The 26,403-nt window shown below is 49.3% G+C and overlaps 1 protein-coding gene across 1 annotated transcript; it reads right to left on the minus strand.

The window, feature by feature from the left end:
* Positions 1–2,546: 2,546 nt before the first annotated feature.
* Positions 2,547–26,333, minus strand: FXN (frataxin). The gene is made up of 5 exons (XM_027041083.2): positions 26,120–26,333; positions 17,619–17,716; positions 15,318–15,438; positions 6,758–6,855; positions 2,547–3,144 (listed from the first exon to the last, which is right to left on the minus strand). Exons 1-5 carry the CDS (start codon positions 26,285–26,287, stop codon positions 2,994–2,996), a joined length of 636 nt encoding a protein of 211 aa, XP_026896884.2. The 5' UTR covers positions 26,288–26,333; the 3' UTR covers positions 2,547–2,993.
* Positions 26,334–26,403: the final 70 nt, after the last annotated feature.

A 26,403-nucleotide genomic window follows, 5' to 3' on the forward strand; every position in this document is an offset into this window, starting at 1 on the left:
TGGTACTGACCTATGACACTTAAACTAAAAAATAAAATTATTTTGAAGAAAGGAAATTTTTAAATATCCATTTAGCATTTGTTTATATCGTTCTATTGTTAAGAGTTGTTTTTTTGGGGCGCCTGGGTGGCTTAGTCGGTTAAGTGTTCCACTGGTGGTTTGGGCTCAGGTCACGATCTCACAGTTTGTGAGTTTAAGCCGCCATCTGGCTCTGTGCTGGCAACATGGAGCCTGCTTGGGATTCTCTCTCTGTCCCTCTCTCTCTGCCCCTCCCCTGTGCTCTTTGTCTGTCAAAAATAAATAAATAAAAACGTAAAAAAAAAAAGTTCTTTTCATGATCTCACAGTTCCTGAGCCTAAGCCCCTGAGCTGGGCTCTTTGCTGCCAGCACAGAGTCTGCTTGGGATTCTCCCTCTCCCTCTTTCTCTGCCCCTCCCCTGTTCATGATCTCTCTCTCCCTCTCTCAAAATAAATAAACTTAAAAAGTAACCAAACAGGTTACTTTGGGTGATTTTTTATATTCCTGAGCTTTGTTTTTTTCATGTGTAACATGCAGATCAGTAAAGATTAAAATAAGGTCCTATGGTGTGGCAGGCGTCTTGTCCATTTGGGCTGCTATAAGAATACCATAGCCTTGGGTAACTTATAAACAACCGAAATTTATTTCCCACAGTTCTAGATGTTGGGAAGTCCAAGATCAAGGCCCAGCATATTCAGTATCTGGTGAAGTTCTGCTCCCCGGGTCATAGATGACTGTCCTCTCACTGAGTCCTCACATGGCGGGAGGGGTGAGGGGCTCCCTGGGGTTTCTTTTCTAAGGGCACAAATTCCATTCAAGAGGCTCTGTCCTTATGACCTAATCACCTCCCAATGATTAGGAGGCCCCTACCTCCTAATGCCATCACACTGGGGGTTAGGATTCAACGCAGGAATTTCAGGGGAATACAGACATTCAGTCTACAGCACAAGCTGCCAAGGGCAAGGACACGATCAGATGGGTATTATATGAACTTGAATTCAACTGAAGTTCAAGTAAACCAATAACCATGTTTACAGCTTAAAAAAAAATCATTCATTGTCATCTCCTTGTCTACCAGAAGGAAATAAAACCAGCCTGTTAAGTTGGCGTGACAGGACCACTGAATGTCTGGATTGGGAATTGACTACATTCATTCTTTCTTCCTTTCTTCCTTCCTTTCTTTCCTTCCTTCCTTCCTTCCTTCCTTCCTTCCTTCCTTCCTTCCTTCTTTCTTTCATGTGTATTTATTTTTGAGAAAGTGAGAGACAAGTGTGTGAGCAGAGGAGGGGCAGAGAGAGAGGGAGTCACAGAATCCAGATCAGGCTCCAGGCTCCAAGTTGTCAGCACAGAGCCTGAAGCAGGGCTGGAACTCACGAACTGGGAGATCATGACCTGAGCTGAAGTGGACGTTTAACTGACTGAGCCACCCAGGGAACTGACTATATGACTATATTCTATGCGGGTCTACCCTCTCATTTAACACGAGGGGAAACCGAGGTCCAGGGAGCTTGTGAAACCCACCCAGAGATAGACAACCATGATGCCACAGGTTTGCACATACTTGTCATTGAGAAACCTTTCTTTCCCAAGAAGAGGGTGACCTGAGCCAAGGGAAGGACAGGGGCTCCTTACATTAACATGAACATCTTTTTATTTATCTGGTTGTTCATAATTTACAAAGCACCTCCTCACCCCCGTGACCTAGCTTATTATACTACTGACCTAGCTTATAATACTACACCCATGAGCTTATGAAGATGGTTCTTTTTCCCCTCTTGTCTTTGGGAGATTCTTTGCATTCTCAGACCTGTGCTATCGCAGCTGATTCTAGAAGTACCTTTAACTTAAACACACACCCACACACACACGCACAGGGGCGCCTGGGTGGCTCAGTCAACTAAAGCATCCAACTTTGGCTCAGGTCATGATCTCACAGTTGGTAAGTTCGAGCCCCACGTTGGGTTCTCTGCTGTCACCATGGAGCCCACTTCAGATCCTCTGTCCCCGTCTCTTTCTGCTCCTCCCCTGCTCATGCTCTCTCAAAAATAAAATAAACATTTAGAAAATATACAAACACACACACAATTAATGAAATGTGTGCATATGGACGTATATGTGTGTCTCTGTGGAAGAAAAGGCATCACATCACCCTGAGTTTCTAGCAGTCCACACCCTGGCAGACACAAAGTGCAAAGAGAGAATGGCCTTTGGTTTGAGAATTCCTGAATGTCAACGACACTTTCATTCCAAAGGGCTGGGAAATGTTTACAATTTCTTTTTTTATTTTATTTTATTTTTTTCACATTTATTTATTTTTGAGAGACAGAGCAAGAGCGGAGGAGGGGCAGAGAGAGAGGGAGACACGGAATCTGAAGCAGGCTGCAGGCTCTGAGCTGTCAGCACAGAGCCCAACGCGGGGCTCGAACTCACAGACTGTGAGATCATGACCTGAGCTGAAGTCAGTTACTTAATCGACTGAGCCGCCCAGGCGCCCCTGTTTACAATTTCAAGAGGCGTGGCAGGGAGTGTTTATAGGCAACTCTTTAATGAGGCTCATTTGGGGACAGAAAGATGAGGCCGGCCAGCCGCTTTTCACGTGGCTTTTTGCAGCTGAGTCCTTCAAAGAATGAATAGTGAAATCAAGTCACTTTTCACCTGGAAGTTTCCCTTCTGATTTTTCCCGGTTGTAAGGCTACATACAAATGTAGGAGCATATGGACGATTATAAAAGAGAAGTGATATCCTGTGAGGGAGGAAATCGGACAATAAATCCCAAAACAAAACAAACAAACTATGGAAATTAAACATCCGAACCTGGGGGAGGGTGGGAAGCCACGCATTCTTTCTGGGGCGCCATTCCCAGCAATGCAAGTGTCCTCAAAGGTGGGAATGGAAAAAAACCAGACACTCAGCTGCAGGACAAAGGAGGGGTCTTGGCATCACAGCTTTTAATGTCTTTGGAATTGGGCTGGGCGTCAGGTGCCTTTCCCAGAATAGGCCAGAGAAGATAAGTCCAATTCGGTTTTCAAGGCTTCCGTCAGCTCGGTGGTCAGCAGTTGGTGGAGGGACACGCCATCGTGGGCATACACCCAGCTCTCCCCGGTCCAGTCGTAGCGCTTCGGCCCACTGCAAGACACAACAGATCCTCAGAGGGTCTGCGCAGAGAGATGCTGACTCCCCACACGCGGCCACCCAGACACCGGCCGCACTGACGCTCCAGCAAGTACATTTCACAAGGCAGACGCCTGTCTTGTCTCAGGGTCTTTCTTTTTAAGACCAAGTACACAGTGAACCCTCTGGAACGATTCACAAGTCCTGAAAACATCTGAACCCTCTCCATGAGTCTGTAGATGACATTCTGACCTTTTGCTTTTCCCAACTCACGTATGATATGTGCTATGTCAGAGGCGGTGGGTTTTTTTTTTCTTTAAAGTTTATTTTATTCTTTTTGAGAGAGAGAGAGAGAGAGACAGACAGACAGACAGACAGAGTGTGTGAGGGGGAGGGGCAAAGAGTGAGAGGGAGACACAGAATCCGAAACAGGCTCCAGGCTCTGAACAGCACAGAGCCCGATGCAGGGCTTGAACCCACGAACTGTGAGATCATGACCTGAGCAGAAGTTGGACACTTAGCTAACTGAGCCTCCTAGGCACTCCAGAGTGTTTTCTATTTTATTTATTTATTTTTATTATTTAAAAAAAATTTTTTTTAACGTTTATTTATTTTTGAGACAGAGAGAGACAGAGCATGAATGGGGGAGGGTCAGAGAGAGAGGGAGACACAGAATCAGAAGCAGGCTCCAGGCTCTGAGCTGTCAGCACAGAGCCCCGCGTCGGGCTTGAACTCACGAACGGCGAGATCGTGACCTGAGCCGAAGTCGGACGCTTAACCAACTGAGCCACCCAGGCGCCCCCAGAGTGTTTTTTAAAATTATGGCCATGTGTGTACCACTGGCATGATTTGTCCCTTACCAATATTCTTCTTCTTACTATTATTTTAGTACATTCATAACATGTGCAACCACGACCTCTATCTACCAAAACCCTTCATCCCCCCAAAAGGGAACTGTGTATCCATTGAGCAGTTACTCCCTCACAATCCTCTCCCCAGCCCCTGGCAAACATCTAAACTATTTAAAAAAAAATATTTTTTTCCTTAATTCAATTTTTTTTTTTTAACGTTTATTTACTTTTGAGACAAAGAGAGAGAGAGAGAGAGAGAGAGAGAGAGCATGAACAGGGGAGGGTCAGAGAGAGAGGGAGACACAGAATCCGAAACAGGCTCCAGGCTCTGAGCTGTCAGTACAGAGCCCGACGCGGGGCTCAAACCCCCGGACCGCGAGATCATGACCTGAGCCGAAGTCGGACGCTCAACCGACGGAGCCACCCAGGCGCCCCTTCCTTAATTCAATTTTAAGCCAATGAAATGGAGAGTTCCTCCACCTCAAGCTCACCCAGTGAACAAGAGTACCCATCCATCCATTCATGCTGGGATGCCGTATCTGTGTGGGCCTGGGCGAGCTTGGGTTTTGACGTGCGGTGTCATTCCAGAGGAGAACTGTGCCCGCCAGTCCTGCCTCTTCTCGGCCTAGTGCAGGGGGTGGGAGGGGGCGGGCAAGCCAGCGGACAGTGCTGGTCCACCGTGATGCCCCAACGGGGGTGAAGCAGAGAACCCCGGGGGCCCACGAGAAGGGGCACTGGGTTCACCTGCACACTCAGGGAGCGATCTCCTGACGTCAAGACTGGGAGGAGTTTGCCAGGGAAGAGAGACGCTAAGAAGGGGAGCATCTTTGGGGGCTATAAAAACATGAAAGCTTTCTGTATTATCAACCAAATGCTGGGGTTTGAACCCTTGCCTAATAACGGAGATGAGAGGGGTAAGCCAAAAGGACGGAGGGCTTGGTTCAATATGCACAACCTGCCACATACAAAGTATCCGGGCCACATACCAAGAACTGACAGTCTAGACGAAATCCATGGAACACGCGCTTGGCCCTGGTCTCTGACTTGCTGCCGGAGTGCCAGGTACAGCGTGAGAACCCCCCAGACCCCTCCACTGCCCCCCAGGGCTTGGAGTCAAGGCACTGGCGTCCCGGTGCCCACCCAGGCCTCTGCTGTATCCCATCCTACAACCTCTCCGAGTGGGCAGGGTGGCCGGGGAAGGCCAATGTTTCTACACCCCCCAAAAACTGTCATCTGAAAAAAGCCTCCAAAATATCAGAAATGCAGCCCCACGAAAGATTATTTTGGGCATGAAAAGTCCAGTGGAAAATAACCCTGTTTTCCTTGGGGAACACAGCACCTGTGATAGTAAATGGCTCCTTGGCAGATTTTCTTTCCAGATTCCCATCAAGAATGACAGTCTAAACAAGCCTGGGCTAGGAGCCCATCACTGGCAGGTGTGTTCAAACACGAGGCGGGCTTTTTCAGCCTCCAGATACAACACGGAGGGAACTGAGCCATCACCAGGGGATCCGGTGGCCTGCCTGGTATTTATACAGCCACCGGTCCCCAAAGGTGATGGCTGCATTTGAATTGGTCCACCCAGTTTCTCGTCCAGTTCCTCGGGGGGTGAAGGTAAGCATGGACAGTTATCACCTCTCTGGTGGGGGTTGGGACAACTGTTTGAGGCCAAAGAGAACAGTGTGATTGGCCCACACAGGGTAAAACATCCAAATTCGAATAAACTGGCTGGGTCTAAAAAACCAATGCAATCTGTAAGGGGCCTTGCTAGAAATGAGTGATTTCTGGGATTGTTTTTGTTAAATTACAACCTACTTCCTCGATGAGGTTGGGGTGAAGGAGGCACAACGCTTTACTTATTTTGAACCAATAATTACACACCCTTGCATGATAAACAGTATAATATTAACTGCCTAAAAATTATGTGAACATTGGGACAGGAGAAGAGTTTTTTTTTTTTTTTTTTTAATGCAAATACCACTGGGCTTTCAAAGAACTCCATCCTGGTTATATTTGGGCCTTTCCCAATTCACAGTGTGTGTTCTCTTTGGAAGTGCTAACAAATGGCCCAGGAAGGCTGGTCTGAGAGCTTTTTGTGAGTGTCTCTCTATAACTCTCTAATAACCACCCAGACGGATCCAGATGGATCCAGACGGACGAGGGACCCTCTCTCCCTGCACGTTCTCAGGCCTTGAGATGCAGCATGGGCGGGGGGCCTACAACACAATCTTTTATTCCACTGGATTGAAAAAGGTCAGTGGGAGAGACAGGAGGGATTCAATGCCCTGGAGTCGAAGCTTAAGAGGCTCTCCCACGTCCACAGGCCAAGCCGCCTAATTCCGTGGAGGGAATTCAACCGACCTCTAGCGGAGATGCTCAAAACAAGCTAGAGGTCAAACTTTAACCTGCTCTGAAGACGAAGGGTAACTCCTTCCAAGGCTGCAGTATCACAAGTTGGCTTTTCAAAAGGCCAAGCAATGATTTAATAGAGAAAGACGGTCCGGGCCAGGTTCTGAAAAGTTCTAAACTGTTTGCTTCCGATCTCACGGACATCTCAATATCCGCCAGCATCTCAGGATCTCAACATCTGCCAGATGATCGGCAGACAGAAGGTACAGAAGCAGAGTTGACCATCCTACAAGGATGGGGGGAGCGTGAAGCATCGGGAGAGGTGTGCTTACAAGCGCCCGCCCACAAAGTGGCGCCCCCTTTAAAGGGTCCGGGATGCCACATCGCACGTGAGCTGAACACCGCCAGACTGTGACTTCGGGACCTACCTGGATGGTGAAGACAGCCAGATCTGCTTGTTTGGGGTCTGCTTGTTGATCACGTAGGTTCCTAGATCTCCACCCAGTTTAACTGTTAAAACACCACTCTAGTGGATCAGGAGGAAAATAAAAGACAAAGTTAGCTCTTGGGCACAATTGCTTCAGACCTGGATATGGTCCATTTATACAAGCATACAATATATATACACCCTGAAGAGACGTCTTTCGTGTATAGAATCGGCAGGTCATGTGGAAAGCACACTGCTCTCTGGGCAAGACTGTGATTAATCACAGTAATCCTTGGACCTCATCCTGCTTTCTCTTACTCCCTGCGAGGCCAGCAAGGCAAGAATTATCATTATTCCCCTTTCGGGGTGAGGACACAGCCGCGGCTTGTCTGAGGTCTCACAGCTGGCAAACGGGAGGCCCCGAATCCTGCCTGCTACCTTGGTTCCCTTAACTACCAGCCAGAACACACAAGAGGGTTTTAAAAAATGCAGACACCGGGGCGCCTGGCTGGCTCAGTCGGTGGAGCATTTGACTCTTGATCTCAGGGTTGAGACTTCAAGACCCACGTTGAGCATGGAGCCTACTTAAAAAAAAAAGCCTACTTAAATGCACCAGAGAACCATGTCAGCCCAAACATCAGACAGGACAAGTTCATTACCAAAACAAGGAAAAAATGCAAGAAAGAAAGAAGTAAACTACCTGCTCTGCTTGTCTTACAAGAGCAATCATAGGGGCGCCAGGGTGGCTCCCTCGGTTAAGCATCGGACTTTGGCTCAGGTCATGATCTCGTGGTTCGTGAGTTCGAGCCCCACGTTGGGCTCTCTGCGGTCAACACAGAGCCTGCTTCAAAAAGTCTGTCTCCCCCTCTCTCTCTGCCTCTTTCCTGCTCTCTCTCTCTCTCTCAAAAATAAATAAACTTAAAAAAAAAAAAAGAGCAATAACGTTTGCTCTGCTAATAGAAGGCTGACACTCCAGGCTAGTTTTATTCTCAGACCCTTCCCACACATCTCACAGGCTGCTCTCAAGGGCTTTATTTTCCCCTACAAGAGGCCTGAATTCTTTAAAAGAGGAGTTGGTCCATCTTCGCTCAATAAGTGCTCGTTTAAATTTGAAAACACTCTTTCAACAAAGGGGCCCTTTACTCCCAAGGTCTGAGGTCTCTTTAATATGTGCAGGATCTTATAGCAGCAGCTACACAGCTCAGTTCCCTTTACTGGAGCTGCTGTGCAGGAGGGAGGCTCTCTCAATGCTCCCCGCCCGAGGCATAACCCGTGCAAACACATGGCCACCCTTCTCTGGGCTTCTAGAGCCCCTGTCCAATCAAGAGGCCCCGAATGCTTCTGAGAACACTTTGTGTTTGGTTCTCAAACACAAAGAGCTATTAAAAAGGTAGACCACAGTAATAATAATAATAATAACAATAATAATAATTAATAATAATAATTTAACTGATGGGCAAGGGATGAGGAGGACTCTATTGGGCTATATATATATATATTTTATATATATATATTTTTTTATGTTTATTTTTGAGAGACAGAGTGCGAGCAGGGGAGGGGCAGAGAGAGAGAGAGACACAGAATCCGAAGCAGGCTCCAGGCTCCAAGCTGTCAGCACAGAGCCCGATGTGGGGCTCGAACCCATGAACCGTGAGGTCATGACTTGAGCCGCAGTCAGATGCTTAACCGACTGAGCCACCCAGACTATTTTCAATAACATTTTTTCTGATTATGAAAGAAACAAAAATCACACAGACATCAGGAATACAGAGAGTGTAAATACAATGAAAACATCAATAAAAGTAGTAACCACTAACGTCTAGTACCCCACTCTGTGCCAGGCTCGGTGTTTGGCATTTTGTGTAAAAGTGTTTCCACTGTGACCGTGACCATCAGAGATGGGAATCGTTATTCCAGTTTTGCAGGTGAGGGACACAGGGACTGGGGAATAAGGAATACTTAGGAACTGAGAGAGCTGATCTTAAGTCCAGGTCTGTGTGGGTCCAAAACAGGTTGTTCCTTACATAACACGAAGTGCTCTCTCAATCCCATGAACCTCGGATATAAGCTGTTCACTCTCAGGCATGTCTGCCAGTTTTTAAATGCATTCTGAAAAGGGCTGGGATCAGAGGGTACGTAAGTTTGTTTTTAAAGTTTATTTTTTATTTTTTAAATCATCTGTACACTCAGTGTGGGGCTTGAACTCGTGACCCCAAGATCAAGAATCACATGCTCCACTCACTGAGCCAGCCAGGTGCCCCATAAGTACGTCTTTTAAAATTTTTTTTCTTGAAATCCACCTTTACTATTTTGGTAGAACTACCACCTTTCATTTACTTACATGTGTCTTAAAACGGTACAATTCGGGGGCTCCTGGGTGGCTCTTGATTTTGGCTCAGGTCATGATTTCACGGTTTGTGGGTTTGAGCCCCACGTCAGGCTCTGCACTGACCGAGTGGAACCTGCTTGCGATTTTCTCTCTCTAACCCTCCCCCCGCTCTCTTTCTTTCAAAATAAATAAATCAATAAACATTAAAAAAAAAACTGTACAATTTAGTAGTTTTTAGTATTTCACAAAGTGTTTTCATAACGTGTGCAAACATCATTAATTCTAGACTATTTCCATCACCCCAAAGAGAAACCCCGCAGCCAAAAGCAGTCATTCCCCATTCCTCCTCCCCCCCGTACATACTTTCACGGCTTATTCTTTCATGAGATACCGGGCTCAGGGGTTCAAGATGTTCACTGTTTCCAGTGTGACCTATCTGGTCCTTCAATGCCCCGTCGTGCCTCCTTGTCCCCCACGATGAAGGAAGGGTAGGTGCAGAGGAGAGAACAGAGGGTGGGGTCCGAGTCTCATCAGCCCTGCCCCCTTCCTCAGGACAACATCTGTGCTGCCTCCTTCAGAGACTCCGTGCACCGATGGAGGGGCGCGGGTGCTCCCTGTGCACACCCCTGATCACTGTCGCACCTTAGAACAGGAGACCAGTCAGGGATGCAGATCCTATTTGCTCAAAGCCAAAATCATCTCTTTCCAACTCAGAACCTTTTTTTTTTTTCATGTTTATTTGAGAGAGAGAGAGAGAGAGCGCGTGCGTGAGCAGGGGGGTGGGCAGAGAGAGAGGGAGACAGAGCCTAAGCAGGCTCTGTGCTGACCTCAGAGGGCCGATGCGAGGCTTGAACTCATGAACCGTGAGATCATGACCTGAGCCGAAGTTGGACGCTTAACCGACTGAGCCACCCAGGCGCCCCTTCCAACTCAAAATCTTCTGCCACGATTTCAGGGAATTGGCTGCTCCTTCACAAAGAGCATATTCATAAAGCAACTGTGAGATTTCTTCCAGATGCACAGGCTGCAAGCTGTCTCCCACCACCTCCCCGCCCCCCGCCGGCCCCAGCAGCTTCTCTGCAGCACCCCTTCCCCCCCCCACCCCCAGACCAGCAGCCCCAGCTGAGGCACTTCTGGCGTGGTTACCCTGACACCCCGCAGCTGGGGCCAGAGCCTGTGCGTGGGTGCCCCCACAGCCCTTTTGTGCCTTCCTCCCTGCATCTGAGCCACCCCCTTGTTAGCAGGGCACTGACCGCCTTTCCTCCACTACTTTAAGCACCTTGAGTGCAGATTTGTCTTTTCTTTTTTTTTTATGTTTATTTATTTTTGAGAGAGAGAGAGAGAGAGAGAGACCAAAAAAAGCCCGAGTGGGGGAGGGGCAAAGAGAGGGACACAGGAATCCGAAGCAGGCTCCAGGCCCTGAGCTGTCAGCACAGAGCCTGAAGCGGGGCTCGAACCCACAAACAGTGAGATCATGACCTGAGCTAAAAGTCCGGTGCTTAACAGACTGAGCCACCCAGACGCCCCGATTTGTCTCTTCACCCAAGCGCCTTCAGTGTGCAGCACATCCGTTCTCTGTGCAAAAAACCGGATGGACGCAAACCTACATCGGCGGAGGCGGAAACGGAGCGGAGGGTGACCAGGCACGGTGATAACGTGCGTGACGTTAATAGCCAGGTTACACAAGGCAGAAGGTCTCAGCACTTAGTCCCCACCCTCCTCCTGTTCTTTGTGTGTCAGTACTTTTCCCCTGTGGAGCCAGCGGCTGTTTCCAGAGGAAACTGGCAAGAGGAGGGAAGGAGCGGAAGGAAGCTAAGCTGCCTTACTGGGTCACCAGGAGTTTTAATGCTTTCAGAACCGGCCGCAAGGAGACCAGATGAAGCGGGCTTTTTGTTCATTAGCATTATTCCTTAAGGGGCAATTGGAGACTGCTTTGGGAGTGTGGACGGACTTAAATGCAGAGGAGGGCAGGGGAAGTGGGGAGAGAGTTGAAACAGTCGCTGCTGACCCCGGCACCGCACAATCAGAAGAGCCCTTGGCCGCAGCGGGTGGCAGCTTATTCCTGCCAGTCAGTATCAGCCCTCCACATATGGCGGCAAAAGGAGCAATTTCCGCTGTCGCTGCTCACTTTGTAGCAACAGACACACACGGGATGGCAGGCGGAGTCAGGCGATTTCATGTGTACGTGGCTTCCCATACTCCAAATACAGATACAACTTCCTCTTAAAGAGTAAGAATAATGAGCGTGTAGCATTTTAAAATGCAATCCCTAATAGAAATCGGAGAGGTGGAGGGATGTCACTCACTCTACAGCTGAAGAACCTGCCACTCCCAGGAGTTAAGCTCATTTGCTTAAGGACGCTCGCTCGCCAGGGGCGTCTGGGTGGCTCCGTGGGTTAAGCATCCAACTCTTGATTTCAGCTTAGGTCATGATCACACGGTTAGTGGGTTCGAGCCCTGCGTTGGGCTCTGCACTGACAGCATGGAGCCCGCTTAGGATTCTCTCTCTCTCTCTCTCTCTCTCTCTCTCTCTCTCTCTCTCTCTCTCAAAATAAATAAATAAACAGTCCAAAAAAAATTTTTTTAAAGGACTCTTGGAAAGAAAATACAAATCCAGGATGAGAAGCTAGATGCTTTGTCTCCATATCCAATAAAATGCTGCCTCTGAGCAAGGGTCTGTGACCTGGGACCCAGAGGTGGTGTTCAGGTGTCTGCGAAAGCCCCTGCTGCAAAGCTGAAATTGTACTCATAGGTGTTCGGGGAAGATTTTCTCCGGAGAAGGCCCAGAAAAGGTTAAGAAATGTCTGGCCGTGATATGCCAACAGCTTAGTGAATAAAGAACATGACTGCAAACCAATTCTCATCAAAATGTCAGGGGCCAGGGCTGCACCAGGCACAAAAGGATGGTGGCTTGGAATCAACCCCTCAGAGAGCAGGGTGCTTGCCGGTCACGAGCAGCAGACGCCACGGAGGCCTAGGGACGGGCGGTACTTTCCGCTTTGGTGGTATCCCCTCTAATGGCAGTGCCGTTGGGGGGGAGGCCCGGACCCAGACACTGACCCCCAACATTACCCACCCCACGGACAGGAAGACACAACAGTCAGGAGCTGCTCACATCTCCTACTGCACAGAGAGCAAACAGAACGGACGTATTCTTGTGCCTGTCTGGATTACCACTTTGATCTGTCTACTCGGCCAGTAGCAAGTTGGGAAAATACCGATGATGCTGACCGGCATCAGTGGAAGTGTGTTCTGTTAAAGTAAGTGGGCGCCGTTCCATTTACGTACTGAATCAACACTTGTCAAATCCCTGTCATGTACTTGGCCATGTTGCGGGTGCTGGGGACACCCAGAATGGACCGTGTCCTGGCTGCCGAGGCGCTTGGTCTAGCCATGGGAGCTGATGTGTAAACAGAACACAGGGCGATCGGTGCTCCATGGAGTCCTTCTCAGCGTGCTGGGCAAGAAGGTAAGGGCGGTATCTGCCTGGAACATCTAGGAGGACTTCCCAGGGGAGGTGATGCCCAACCGGACCCTGGGGACAGGGAAAGACGGCACCCCAACAAAGCTCAAGTAATAGTGTTACAGGTGTTCTATTGCCTACAATGTAGTTTCAATAGATTTATATGTGGAATATATAAGTTAGGTAGCGCCTGGGAGACTCTAATCAGGAATTCACACCCCAAAGTAGATAGCATTTCAAAGTTCTTCTTTTTTTTTTTTTTTTAGGTGTCTTTTCTTTTCTTTTCATCTTTAATGTTTATTTATTTTTGACAGAGAAAGAGAGGGAATGGGGAGGGGCAGAGAGAGGTAGACAGAGGATCTGAAGCAGGCTCTGTGCTGACCGCAGACAGCCTTATGGCGGGCTCGAACTCATGAACCGTGAGATCGTGACCTGAGCCGAAGTCGGACACTTAACCGACTGAGACACCCAGGCGCCCCAGCATTTCAAAGTTCTTTATCAGAAGTCCCAACAACAGAGGCAGCTACTATATAAGCCTTTAGTTTCTACATCTATACTAGAGAATTTCCTAATTAGCAAATGATTTGTTAGAAGTAATTTTCCCCTGGTGAGGAGAGTGATACTGAAGATTTTTCTGGCCAGAAAAACACAGGTGCCTCCCTTACTGGAACGGTTTACAGAAAGCCCAGCAGCTGGGTCACTCTTTAGAGAGAGACTCCGCAGGGAAGATTCAGGAAGGTCCTGTGACCCACCACTGACCAGGAACACTGGCTGCCTGATTCAGGGAGGTAAACAGAATCCCGCTCCAAGAATACTGCCCCACATGCCTCTAACGAAAACACTCGTGCAAAATACCCGAGTCACTAAGTAATCTCACTAATCTTATAAGAATGAGTGGTGGGACTGTTTCTGTGGCATTTAAAAAAAAATTTTATTTCTTTTGAGAGGGGCGGGGAGGGGCAGAGAGAATCCCAAGCAGGCTCCTCCCTGTCAGTGCAGAGCCCGATGCAGGGCTCAAACTCACAAACCATGAGATCACGACCTGAGCCAAAGTTGGACGCTTATCCAATGTCAATGAATGTTTGTATGTAAGGCCGAGGTCAGCCCGAGACTTGGTTTCCCTCTAAGTCCAGCCAGCCCCTGATGGGGAGGCCGGGGGGAGAGGAGAGCTGTTAACGCCCCAGCTCCATCAGCCCACAGGCAGTCAAGCTGGGGAGGCCAGTCTGTAATGGTTCCCGAGCAACTTGCCTTCTGAGGCTGTCTGCACAGGCATTTCTAGAGCCCTACCCGGAAGATGCTGCGTTTTGAGCTGACCGCAATCACCTGGAAGGCATCCAATCCTGTCTCGCCCCGTTGCCTCTGTTTTGACCGCAAAGTCCCTCCCTATCCTTACAACCAGGCTTGACATCTTCCAGACTCTGCTACCTGCTCCATCCGGTGGAGTCCCTTTTCTGTTTCCACGGCAATATCCAACACCATTTCTATCACTTACACCCGACAGCTGGTCGTCCTAAATAATTCCATGGTTTAATCCAAAATGCACACTTCATGACACTTCCAACTATTAATTAACTGCTGTCAAGAGGATTAACCTCCGTGGGGGATTTTCTCCTGGCCAAGAGGGAGCTGGTCCCTAAGGCCTCAACAGAATTGTAAATCCAAAGGTGGCCCCTTACTCAAGTCTGCCACCCGGTGGTCAGTCGGTGCAGAGCAGCACTGCCTTGGCTTCCGAGATCTGCATATTAGGATTATCTGGGGGCTGATGACAGAACTTTATTGTTGTTGGTTTGTTTAGAAAGAGAGAGAGCACGGGCGAGCAGGGGAGAGGGGAAGAGGGAGAGAGAGAATCTTAAGCAGCCTCCATGATCAGCATAGAGCCTGACATAGGGCTCAATCCCACCACCCCGGGACCATGACCTGAGCTGCAATCAAGAGTCAGATGCTCAATAGACTAAGCCACCCAGGTGCCCTGATTATAAAAACTTTAAAAAGCTCCCGTGCCTTGCTTGGGACATACTCCCAGATAAAAATCTCTAGGGGTGGGACCCAGGGTGCACATTAGAATCCCAGGTGAGCTTTTCAAGAATTTGCTTCCTGAGAGTACACCCTGACCTATGAATCAGAATCTCCAGGACTGGGACCCAGGTCTGTGTGCTCTGAACACATGCTGCTTAAGCAGAAGTCTAGCTCAGGCTTCCCCAGGCCTGCATCAGAGGCCTCTTGCTAGACAAACATACGCCTGGGTTCTTCTCCCATTTACCTTTATAGGTATTGAGTGGAGCTTGAGAACCACTGTTTGCAAGAAGAAATAGGGCTTAAGGAGAAACAGAGGCTGTGACTTGCCCAAGGTCACAAGCCTGGTGGAGCAAGGCTGCAACACCGTCTCCAGTCTTTCGGTCCGACACGTAACCACACGCTGCTGGGTGCTTGGCTCCCCTAGAGGGGAATTCTTTATTTTAGTGAGCTAGAATTCTTAGGGAAGAAGCAGAATAATGAAAATAAGCAAAGGGGCACCTGCATGGCTCAGTCAGTTAGGCATCCGACTTCAGCTCAGGTCATGATCTCAGGGTTCACGGGTTCGAGCCCCGCGTCAGGCTCTGTGCTGACAGCTCAGAGCCTGGAGCCTGCTTCCGATTCTGTGCCTCCCTCTCTCTCTCCCCCTCCCCTGCTCATGCTCTGCTTCTCTCTCTCTCTCAAAAATAAACATTGAAAAAAATGTTATTAAAAAAAAAAAGAAAGAAAAGAAAAAGAAAATGAGCTAAGAGGTACCCCAAATGAGACATCATAGTCTTTCAGTGTGTAAGGCTTGTCTGCGAGGTCTTCAAAAAACTCTGCTAAGGAGTCCAGTGTCCTCTCTGCCAGTCTTTCGTAGGTGGTCTCATCCAGAGAGCTGCAGGGGAAACACAAAACACATGCTTACTAAACAGCTCCATTTTATTAATGTCAACCTGGCTGATGGATTCATTGATTGACTGATTCATTGTAATGGCTGATTGATTGATCCATTCATTGTAAGCTTTACCTCCAGCATGGGGCTTGAACTCACGAGATTCAAGAGTCACATGCTCCACTGACTAAGCAAGTCAGACGCCCCGACATATTTATTTTTTCCTTAAATTAAAAAATACACGGAAAATAGTTAACATGTACAGTGTAAAAAGTTAATCAACATGAAAAAGTTTATAAGTAAACCATTTTTCCCAAATAAGCAGCCCCATCCATGGTCAACTACGAGTAACAGTCTGTTCTGTATCTGTCCAGAATTTTATATTCTCTTTTTTTTTAAAAGCCCTTAGGGAGGGTCTACTATTAACATTTACTTATTTTTGAAAGAGAGAGAGATAGGGAGAGAGAGAGACAGAGCATGAACAAGGGAAGAGCAGAGACAGAGGGAGACACAGAATCCGAAGCAGGCTCCAGGCTCTGAGCCGTCAGCACAGAGTCTGACACGAGGCTCGAACTCCTGAACCGCGAGATCATGACTTGAGCTGAAGTTGGATGCTTAACTGACTGAACTACCCAGGCACCCCTTTATATTCTTTTTAATACAGAAATGAAGCACTGTGCAGTTTTTACTTAATATATTCTGGAAATTGTTCCATATTAGCACATACAGATTTTCATGGTATTTTATGTTATTTATTGAACCTGACTCCTTCAACCGGACATGCGCTTATTTCCATTGCTTTTGTTATTAAGATTTATACTGGGCAAACCACAAAGTGGGAGAAAATTATTTGCGCTACATGTATCTGACAGAGGGCTTATTTCCACAATATAGAAAGAACTACAAGTCAATAAGAAAAAGAAAACCCAATAGAAAAAAAGGGTAAAAAAACTTTGAACGGGTATCATTTTTAGAAAGATATCCAAATGGCCAGTGCACATATGACAAGGTGTATAACTTGATCGATCTTCAGGAAAATATACATTAAAAAAAAATCACAATGAGGGGTGCCTGGGTGGCTCAGTTGGTTGGGCGACCGGTTTTGGCTCAAGTCATGATCTCGCAGATCGTGAGTTCAAGTCCGCGTCGGGCTCTGTGCTGACAGCTCGGAGCCTGGAGCCTGCTTCAGATTCTGTGACTCCCCCTCTCTCTGCCCCTCCCCTGCTCACACTCTGTGTCTGTCTCTTAATAATCAATAAACGTTATAAGAAAAATCACAATGAGATGCCACCAGAATGATGGTTAAAATAGAAGAGACCGGAAATATCAAGAGTTGGTGAGGAAGCGAAGCAGCCCCTCTCCATTGGGTGTGTGTGTATGTGTGTGTTTGTGTGTGTGCGCTCGTGTGAAAGGAGGGTCCATGCGGACACCAGTGGCGGGGGGCAGACTGGAGCAGTGCGGGGGAGCTTTGCACCAGAAGCCACTGCGTCCTCCTACCCATTGGGCTGTATTTCCCAGCGTCCCCTGCAAATAGCTGTGGCCATGTGCCCACGTCCTTCCCACTAAAATGTGAGTGGGTGACAAGCCATTTCCAGGGCTTCCATGCCCTTGTCCCTTTCTGTGGGATGGGTGGGGTGACCGGCCTCCACCGTGCAAGGGACAGTAAGGTACTGACAAGTCACAGGAAGGTGGAATAGCCTGGCTGACCGAATCACTGCACAGAGGCATGCCCACCCTGGGATGTCTGCACACAGGGACACAGACCACCGCCTTGAGCCGTTACAGGTTTGGGTCTCTTTGTTACTGAGGCTTGGCCTACCCTAATTGCTAAGTCACCCAAGAGAATGATAACAAAACTCTGGAGACAACCTAAATGTCCAGCAACAGGGGATGAGTTAAGTGAACCACAGTCGGTGTATCCAGAAAACTTCATATTATTTCCTTAAAAATAATGTGGTAGGTAGTTGGTGACATGGAAAGATGCTCATGAGTGCTGCCGCTAAGGGAGATAACAGGCTTTGTATGGGATGGGCTTTTTTTTTTTTTTTTTGGTAAAAAAATGGTAAGAGAAAAGGAAAAAATTAAAAAAAAGATAATATGTGCACGTAGGCCTATGTCGTGTATTGAGAGAGAGGGAGGGCACGGGGGAAGAGGTCTCTGATGTGCAAGGTGCTTTATCTTACCCAGGGTCGCCCAAAGTCGCCGCTGTCCTCATGTTCATCAGACAGACACTCTGCTTTTTGACCTTCACAGTCTGACCGAGGCGGTGGCCGCACAAACTCTAAAAGCCAAAGTTAAGAAGAACGTTACCATTTTTCAGTGTATTACAGTCCGTGAATGCATGGTTTCACCACTCCTACATTCGAGAATAACCACATTCAAGTTTTCCAGGAGTAGTTCTTTCTTTCTTCTCTTCTCTTCTCTTTTCTTTTAAATTTATTTGAGTAACCCAACGTGGGGCTCAAACTCCTGACCCCGAGATCAAGAGTTGCCCACTCTCCCGATGGAGCCAACCATGGGGCTCCTCCCGGAAATGTTTCTTAGGAAATGTTTTCACGTTCTTTACATACATACATTACCTGGAGTTCTTTCAGGCTCTCTCTAAGCCTGTGCTGCTCAAAATAATAATCCTGAGCCACAGGCAGCTATTTACATTTACATTTATTGGAATAAAATTTAAGAAGTCAGTTTCTCAGTTGAACTGGCCACGTGTCAAGCATCCTGAGGTCTCGTGTGGCTAGTGGCACACAGAACACAGTCACCACCACAGGAAGCTCTACTGGGCAGCATTGCTCTAGGCGACTAGCACAGGCCAGGCAGGGAGGCATCAGCAAAGCTCCCGGAGTCTGACGAATACAAGCAACAATGAACAGTAAGAGGCAGATGTCTGCTGATGTCCAGAAGAGAGGATCGGACCTCAGACGGGCAGGTCTCATTAACATGATCTGCAGGAGACCATGGGATCTGTTGATTGATCCCAGTCCATAACGTCTGAGTGTCCAGGCTCCTATCTCTGAAGCAGCCAACGCTACTGATCAGCTGGAGAGCCAAATGACATAACCAGAGGAGAGTGACAGGCACCAGAGGGGACCCCGGCTGAGGGACCTGCCCCAGTGTGGGAGGGGATGGAGCCTATAAAGGGAGAGAAAAGTGATACATCTGGAGTGGAGATGATGGAGAAGGGGCCACAGGGCCTTGTGACGGCACTCAGCTGGACCTCATCCTGGGAAGACATCCAAGGGCTTGAGGGGCTTGGTGGCAAGACGCACATTCCCCAAAGGTCACTCTGGAGCACGGCTCAAGGCTGTTATTCTCATGAGCCATCAATGTCCTTGGCAAACTCGGAAAGTAAAAGACAGAGGGCAAGGGGCTGAGAAGTGAGCAGACAAGGGGGAAACAAATGCAGAGCACAGAGGGCATGATTTGATTTGATTTTTTATTACTTTTTAATGTTACTTTTGAGAGAGAGAGAGTATGTGTGCATGCAAACAGGGGAGGGGCAGAGAGAGAGGAAGACAGAAGATCTGAAGCAGGCTCTGTACTTACAGCAGAGAGCCCTATGCGGGGCTCGAACGCATGAACTGTGAGATCATGACCTGAAGCGAAGTCGGACACTTAACTAACTGAGCCACCCAGGCGCTCCCAGACGGCATGGTTTTAACTAATTTTTTTTAATGTTTATTTTTGAGAGAGAGAGAGACAGACAGAGTGCAAGCAGGGAAGGGGCACAGAGAGAGAGAGAGACAAAGAATCTGAAGGAGGCTCCAGGCTCTGATCTGTCAGCACAGAGCCTGATGCGGGGCTCGAACCCACATACTGCAAGATCATGACCTGAGCTGAAGTTGGATGCTTAACTGAGCCACCCAGGCGCCCCAAAGTGGGCATGATTTTAAAAGGTTGGCTCTGAAGAAGTGAGAGAACCAGTGTGATAGCCACACATTCTAGAGTGTTCACCGTCCCCTTGGTGTTGATAGAAATGGACGTGGTTAGTCTTCATTACAATCCTGTGAGGCAAGTACTATTATTATAGTGGTGATTCGCGACAGTTATGCTCTATAAAGTCACCAAGAATGCTAGATTAGTGAGCTGCTCCTAAGGGAAATACAGGCTTAGGGTACTGCAGGCCTCAGGTCACATTTGACCAACTGATCAATACATAACCTTGTTTTACATGTGCTTCTGTTTCAAGGCATCTTGTTTAAGGGGCACCTGCGTGGCTCAGTTGGTTGAGCATCTGACTTCACTCAGGTCGTGATCTCAGGGTTCGTGGGTTCGAGCCCTGCATCGGGCTCTGTGCTGACAGCTCAGAGCTTGGAGCCTGCTTCCGATTCTGTGTCTCCTTCTCTCTCTGCCCCTCCCCTGCTTGCACTCTTGTCTTCTCTCTCTCAAAAATAATAAACCCTAAAAAAATTTTTAAAGACATCCTGTTTAATATATATTTTTGATTCATGAACACTGTGCTCGGGGCCAACGGCACCGTAACTCAGGCGTGAATGGGGCCGATCCAGGGCACTTGTCTTCTCCGCGAGGCACCTAACAGCCTTCTTGCACTTAGACGGCACTTCAGCACTAGGCTGGGGCCATTTTAAACGGTGAAATCAGCAACAAAATCACGACAATGCAAACAACGCGCCACTGAGTAGCCGGTGAATAGGACACTTGTTTACAGTGTGGGGGCTGAGAGACAAAGCAGGGAGTCACCCTGTTTGACCCGGGGTGGGAACATGCAAGCGGGGGGGGGGGGGGGGGGCGCCTCCAGTGTTTTGCTGCTCTGCGTGCGCCCAAGCGTGACCGCAGAATCACCCTGGGTATCGATTTGGGGGTTACAGATACATTTTATTGAGTGGGTGAATTCACAAGTACAGGACCCATGAAAAATGAAGATGAGGCTGTATTTGTATTTCACAGATGAGGAAACTGAGCAAAGTCACACGGAGACACAGAGACAAGGCGCAGGAGCTGGGATTTGAACCCAAAGCTGTCTGGCCCCAGGGTCCGGGCCACAAAGGAAAGAATGTACACCTGGGAACCGTACAGAGTTTCAGGCATGTAAGGGAAGTTTGAGACTAGGGGCTCAGAATTTCCCTCCTCTCCAGGGTCCTCTCAAGTCCTGTCATGTCTCTCTGATACCTTCACACAGCCTTCTTTTCTCTTTCATTCCTGGCTCTGATTTTTGTATCTTTGATGGCTGTCCTTGGTGGGAGGTTCGGGCTAATGCAAGTTACTCAACAGCCAGGAGTGGAAGTCTACACTCGGCTGTGTGTAATCATCAAAGGGACTGTTGCCAGAAACATCTTGCTGGTCTCTTACCCGTTCTCCCCAACCCAACATTCCCTGGGTACCTGCTTAACCATTCAGACCCTCTGTTTCCTCCTCAGGAGGCAGGGATCAGGGAAGAAGCCCCGCTCTGCTAGGGGGAGGCAGATGGAATCTGCAGCGGTGAGGGCTGTGTTAGGGGTGCTCCCCCCTGCAGCCGCCCTCCCTGCTTCCAAGCCACCTGGAGCCCTTGGACTATTGCTCTGTGATGGGTCTGCTAACCCTGAGTCTCCAGGGTTCAGTCGGTCCCTGAGCTCAGCACGGGAGGCATCTGAGGAGATTCGGGATGGTTGCTAGGCCTGGAGCCCTTGGACTATTGCTCTGTGATGGATCTGCTAAGCCTGAGTCTCCAGGGTTCAGTCGGTCCCTGAGCTCCGCACGGGAGGCATCTGAGGAGATTCGGGATGGTTGCTAGGCCTACAGTCTCCGGCTCCAGCCCTGGAACCGCATGACCCAAAGGAGGCCCAGTCCCGGTGAGGCCCGGCCTGGGGGGCTAGCAGGGAGGACAGCCCGCACTCCGGGGGCCCCCCGCGGCAGAGCACAACACTGGAAGAGTGACTCAGTTCTCATCCACACTCCAGGGAGCGTGGACTGGTGTAACCACTCTGGCATCAAGTGAGTTGAACATTTGCTGGCTCCTCACGTAGCCAATGCCATTCTCGTGAATTCATCCGGAAAGGGCCTCTGTCCGTGGCCAGGAATGCCCACAACAGCACCATCCGTGCCAGCAGCGCCACGACAGGATCACCCGGATGTCACCAGAAGGAGACTGGACAGAGTGTGATGTACTCACCCAATGGGCTACTACCCGGCAGAGAAAACGAATAAATGACAACGGTGTGCATCAGTATCGACGAGGCTCAGAGACAACCCTGAATCCAAGGAACAAGTCACAGCGGAATAAACGCAGCAAAATGTTTTTTAGGGAGACGTATGTAGGGGGTGAAACTCTAAGAAAAGGAAGGGATGCCTGACAGAATTCAGGAGAGCAGATTCCCTTCAGGGAGGCCTGGGGGGAGCGGGGAGAGCTTTCAAGGAACAAGCAATATTCTAATCTCTCTCTCGTTTTTTTTTAAATGGTTTTCGTTAATTAATTTTTGAGAGAGACAGAGAGAAAGAGTGAGGGAGAGAGTGTGCACAAGCGGGGGAGGGGCAGGGAGAGAGGGAGACACAGAATCTGAAACAGGCTTCAGGCTCTGAGCCATCAGCACAGAGCCCGACGCGGGGCTCAAACTCATGAACCGTGAGATCATGACCTGAGCCGAAGTCGGACGCTTAACCGACTGAGCCACCCAGGCGCCCCAGGAATATTCACTCTCTTCATCTGGTGGTGGAAACATGGGAGTTTGTTATTAACCTTTAAACAAGATAGATATTTTATATACACTGTTGTATGTATAAACGCACATACATTGTCTGTGAAAGACAATAAAAATGAATTTAAAGTGAATTAGGGATGCAGCCCCTGGGTGGCTCAGTAAGTTAAGCATCCAACGTCAGCTCAGGTCATGATTTCATGGGTTTGTGAGTTCGAGCCCCACATGGGGCTCCATGCTGATGGTGCGGAGACTGCTTGGGATTCTCTCTTTACCTCTCTCTCTGCCCCTCCCCCACTCGCACTTTCTCTCTTTCTCTCAAAATAAATCAAATAAACCTAAATAAAGCGGGGCGCCTGGGTGACTCGGTCTGTTAAATATCCAACTCATGATTTCAGCTCAGGTCATGACCTCATCATTCGTGAGATCAAGCCTCTTGTCGGGCTCTATGCTGAGAGTGCAGAGCCTGCTTGGGATTCTCTGTCTCCCTCTCTCTGTCCCTTGCCATGTGCTGTCTCTCTCTCTCTCTCGAAATAAAGAAAAAAGAAAAAAAAAATAAAGTTAATTAGGGCATAACCTGCTTGCCAGGCCTAAGGTCAAAAGATCGTGGGATCATAGGTGAGGATCTTGTCCCTCTACAAAAATTAATGTCTATAAGCCTTCCAAGGTGTGCAGCAAGGGCTGCAGCAGGGGCTTATGAAGTTAGGTCAGAGGTGATGACATTCTCTCCTCCTTGGAGGGGCCTCCTGTGTGACAAGGAAAAGGCTGGAGGACCAGCTCCGTCCCATTCTCATTCTCAGTAGGGTCAGGGGCTGCATGATAGAACCAGAGGCAGCCCTGGGCCACGGAGCCTCACACTTAGATGGAAGACCTTTCTGGGGATCCTGGCTTCTGACGAGCAGCCAGAGCTAAGAACCGACAATCAGAAGCTTAACACGCTCTACTCCAGAGCTGTGTGTGTGCAGAAGCCGCGAGCCACACACGCGTGGCCATGGGGCAGGCGCCTGGAACGTGGCTGGTGGGACCAAGGACCTGGACTGTAAACCTGACACGATCATCATTTAAAAATGATACTTGAGGGGCGCCTGGATGGCTCAGTCGGTTAAGCGTCCGACTTCAGCCCAGGTCACGATCTCACAGTCTGTGGGTTCGAGCCCCGCGTCGGGCTCTGGGCTGACGGCTCAGAGCCTGGAGCCTGCTTCCAATTCTGTGTCTCCCTCTCTCTCTGACCCTCCCTCGTTCATGCTCTGTCTCTGTCTCAAAAGTAAAATAAACGTTAAAAAAAAAAATTTTTTTTTAAATGATACTTGAGTCAAGTCTCTGGAAAACTGAAAACATGTTTGGAACAGCTCGACTGTGTGACTTTGTTTTTCTACAGTGAACTCTGCGAAATAGAAATGAAACATTTCCACAAGCAATTCAGCTTAACATCTGAGCTGGCAGGTGCTGAAGTGTGCAAGCTGAATTTGTCAGAATGAGTACTAAAAAAGAATGTTAAGTGATTCAATGACTTTTCAGTATTGATTAAATGTTGAAATGATACCTTGAAAAGCTAGATTACATGAATGTGTTGTTGACATTTTTTAAAAAAAAAGTGAGCTCTATGCCCAACATGGGGCTTGAACTCATGACACTGAGATCAAGAGTCACACGCTCCACTGATGGAGCCAGTCAGGTGCCACTTTGTGTTGCTGAAATTAATCTCACCTGCTTGTTTTTACTTTTTCCATGTGGCTTCTAGAAAATTTAGGATTACACATGTGGCTCCCCTTCCATGTCTTTTGGACAGGGCTGGAGAAGTAGGAATGGCAGTAGAGAAAATAAGGATGGGAAGAGGCCCCCAGAAGGAAGCCAGGTCCTGATGGATTCTGCAGTGCATGGGGACTTTCGGGGCCAACCTGCGGACAGTTAACGCCTTGACAAAATTAAACATGGCGGTCCCAGTTGCCACCGTCATTGACCCAACTCTTCAAGTATTAGGGATGGATGAGGGAGCTGCGTGATAGACAAGTTCAGCAAACCTGATTAGGTTACTGTGGCAGAGGAGGCCTAATGGGTGACCCAGGGAGCTAACTACCTCCCAACCTCCCAGTTACCCCCAATCCCAGTGTGTGCCAGTGCCTGCCTCCTGGGTGCTGGCTGTGAGTTGGGCACGCTGCTGAGTCAGCAGCCCTTCAGCCACTAAATGCCATCCAAAAGACCATGCGTATGTTGTCACTGTCCTAAATGAAAAACTGCTGGCAACCCTTGGCCCACACCAGCAGGGGTCCAAGTACAAGCGAGCGCAGCTCCCCGTGGGAGCGGCATAGAAGGAGAGGGGTAACAAGTGTCTGTGTTCTGCGCTGGGGCATCGTGGGACCAGCATGGCCATAACCGCCTATTTTTCCTGAGAGTCCTGGGAACCCAGTATCAAGGTCCCAACTCTGAATATTGGCAACCAATCCTAACTTGTCTTCAAACACGGCCAAAGAATAGGGCGGTGGGAAGTTTAAGTCTGAAGTCCAAATTCCAAGGGCGACTGAGTGGCTCAGTCGGTTAAGTACTGGACTCTTGATGTCGGCTCAGGTCATGATTTCACGGTTGGTGAGTTCAGGCCCTATCTCCGGCTCTGCTCTGACAGCTCTGGACCTGCTTCTGACGGTCTCTCTCCCTCTCTCGCTGCCCCTTCCCTGCTCACGCTTGATCTCTCTCAAAATAAATAAAATTTAAAAAATAAAGTCCAAATTCCAGAGCTCCACAGGCAATCTGAGTTGGATTTCACCTGCCTCCGTCCGCGTGGACAACCCACCCGGCATTACCAGCCACTCAGAGCGGATGTCCGTCTGCTTTCCTCCCCCAGGCAGGCAGGTTCTCCTGCGGGAATACCCTCCTCTCCCTCCCTGGCCATCTTCAAGACCCCGATTAAACACCGTGTCCATCCTGCCCTGCAGTCTTCCTCAACCCCACAGCCGTTCTTTCAGCTTCCTCCTTTCAAGTCTGGGGAGTTACTGGGTCAGACGCTCCTTTGCATTCCCCAGGGGAATTAACTTTCAGTGCTGAAGACTTTATATATGTTAATCCAAAGTAATCCTTACACCAGTTAGGCCAAATGGGCTTTACCCTTTAAATCTCTTCACAGAAAAGGAAGCCAATCCTCAGAGAGGTTCCAGATCCCCAGAGGTCACACAGCTCCCGTGAATCGAACCAGAATTTGGAACGCAGGCCCGGTCATTTTCCAAAAGCTTTGCTGCTCTAGCTACTGTACTCCGCAGCCTTGACATTTCCATGTCGCTTGAGGAAGCATTTCTTTCGGAAAAGCCCGTGCTTGAAAACATCATTCTAATTGTGTGTGTGTGTGTGTGTGTGTGTGTACATATACTATTATATTGGTACTATTATACTGTACTGTTTTATTATTTTTTAAAATTTATTTGAGAGAGAAAGAGAGGAGCAGTTGAGGGGCAGAGAGAGAGGGAGATAGGGAGAATCCCAAGCAGGCTCTGCGATGTTAAGAAAGGAGCCGGATGTGGGGCGGGAACTCACAAACCAAGAGATCATGACCGTATCAAGAGTGGGCCACCGACTGAGCCACCCAGGCACTCCTGTACTATTTTATTTTATTTATATATATTTATGTGCCATACTGATATTGTATGTCACACACATATATAGGTATATTACAGCATCCAGTACAGTATATAGTACCGCTTAAATTGTTCTCGAAAAGCAAAGGGGCGAGCTTGGAGACAACCACCGCCTCCGAAAGCGGATCTGCGGCCCCCTGCGTTGCGTTCCCCCGCAGTTGCATGGCAGGATACTGCCCCTTCCACCCGAAAGCAGAAGCCGGTGCAAATGCGACCCCGGGAAACAGAAGGCTGAGCGGGCGGCACCGCCCCGGGCAGCGGGAGCCGAGCGCTCCGCCGCCGTCCGGCCACCCGGCCCTCGCCGAGCGCGTCCCCGGCCCGCGGTTCCTCCGGGGCGGACGGGGCGCGCGTGCCCGCAGCGTCCACAGCGTGCGCGGCCTCCCCCCCTCCGGCGTGCGGCCCTGAAGGCTGCGCGGCGCGGGTACTCACAGCGTGGCTGGGTACGTGGGCTGCGGCCGTCCGGACTCTCAGACCCCGGCGGCCGTAGAGCGGGGCGTCCCTCTTCGGCGCCGGGGCCCCCGCGCGGGCCCGGGCTGAGCCCCCGGGCGCCGAGCGGGCCAGGAGGCAGGCGGCGGCGCGGCGCCCGAGCGTCCACATGCTGCTCCCGCAGTCCGCGGCCGCTCCGCCCTCCCGCTCGGGGGACGCCGCGGCGACACCTGGTGGCCACCGGTGGAAGGCATCGCGGCTCGGCTCGGCGCTCAGGTCCCCTCTTC

This window comes from Acinonyx jubatus, chromosome D4 (genome assembly GCF_027475565.1).
Source record: "Acinonyx jubatus isolate Ajub_Pintada_27869175 chromosome D4, VMU_Ajub_asm_v1.0, whole genome shotgun sequence".
Taxonomy (NCBI): domain Eukaryota; kingdom Metazoa; phylum Chordata; class Mammalia; order Carnivora; family Felidae; genus Acinonyx; species Acinonyx jubatus.

Coding starts and splice junctions, on each gene's coding strand:
- FXN (XM_027041083.2), bottom strand. CDS start 26,287: ATGTGGACGCTCGGGCGCCGCGCCGCCGCCTGCCTCCTGGCCCGCTCG. Junction 17,717..26,119: donor CCCACGTACCCAGCCACGCT/GTGAGTACCCGC, acceptor TTTGGCTTTTAG/AGTTTGTGCGGCCACCGCCT. Junction 6,856..15,317: donor ACTATGATGTCTCATTTGGG/GTACCTCTTAGC, acceptor CTGATCCACTAG/AGTGGTGTTTTAACAGTTAA.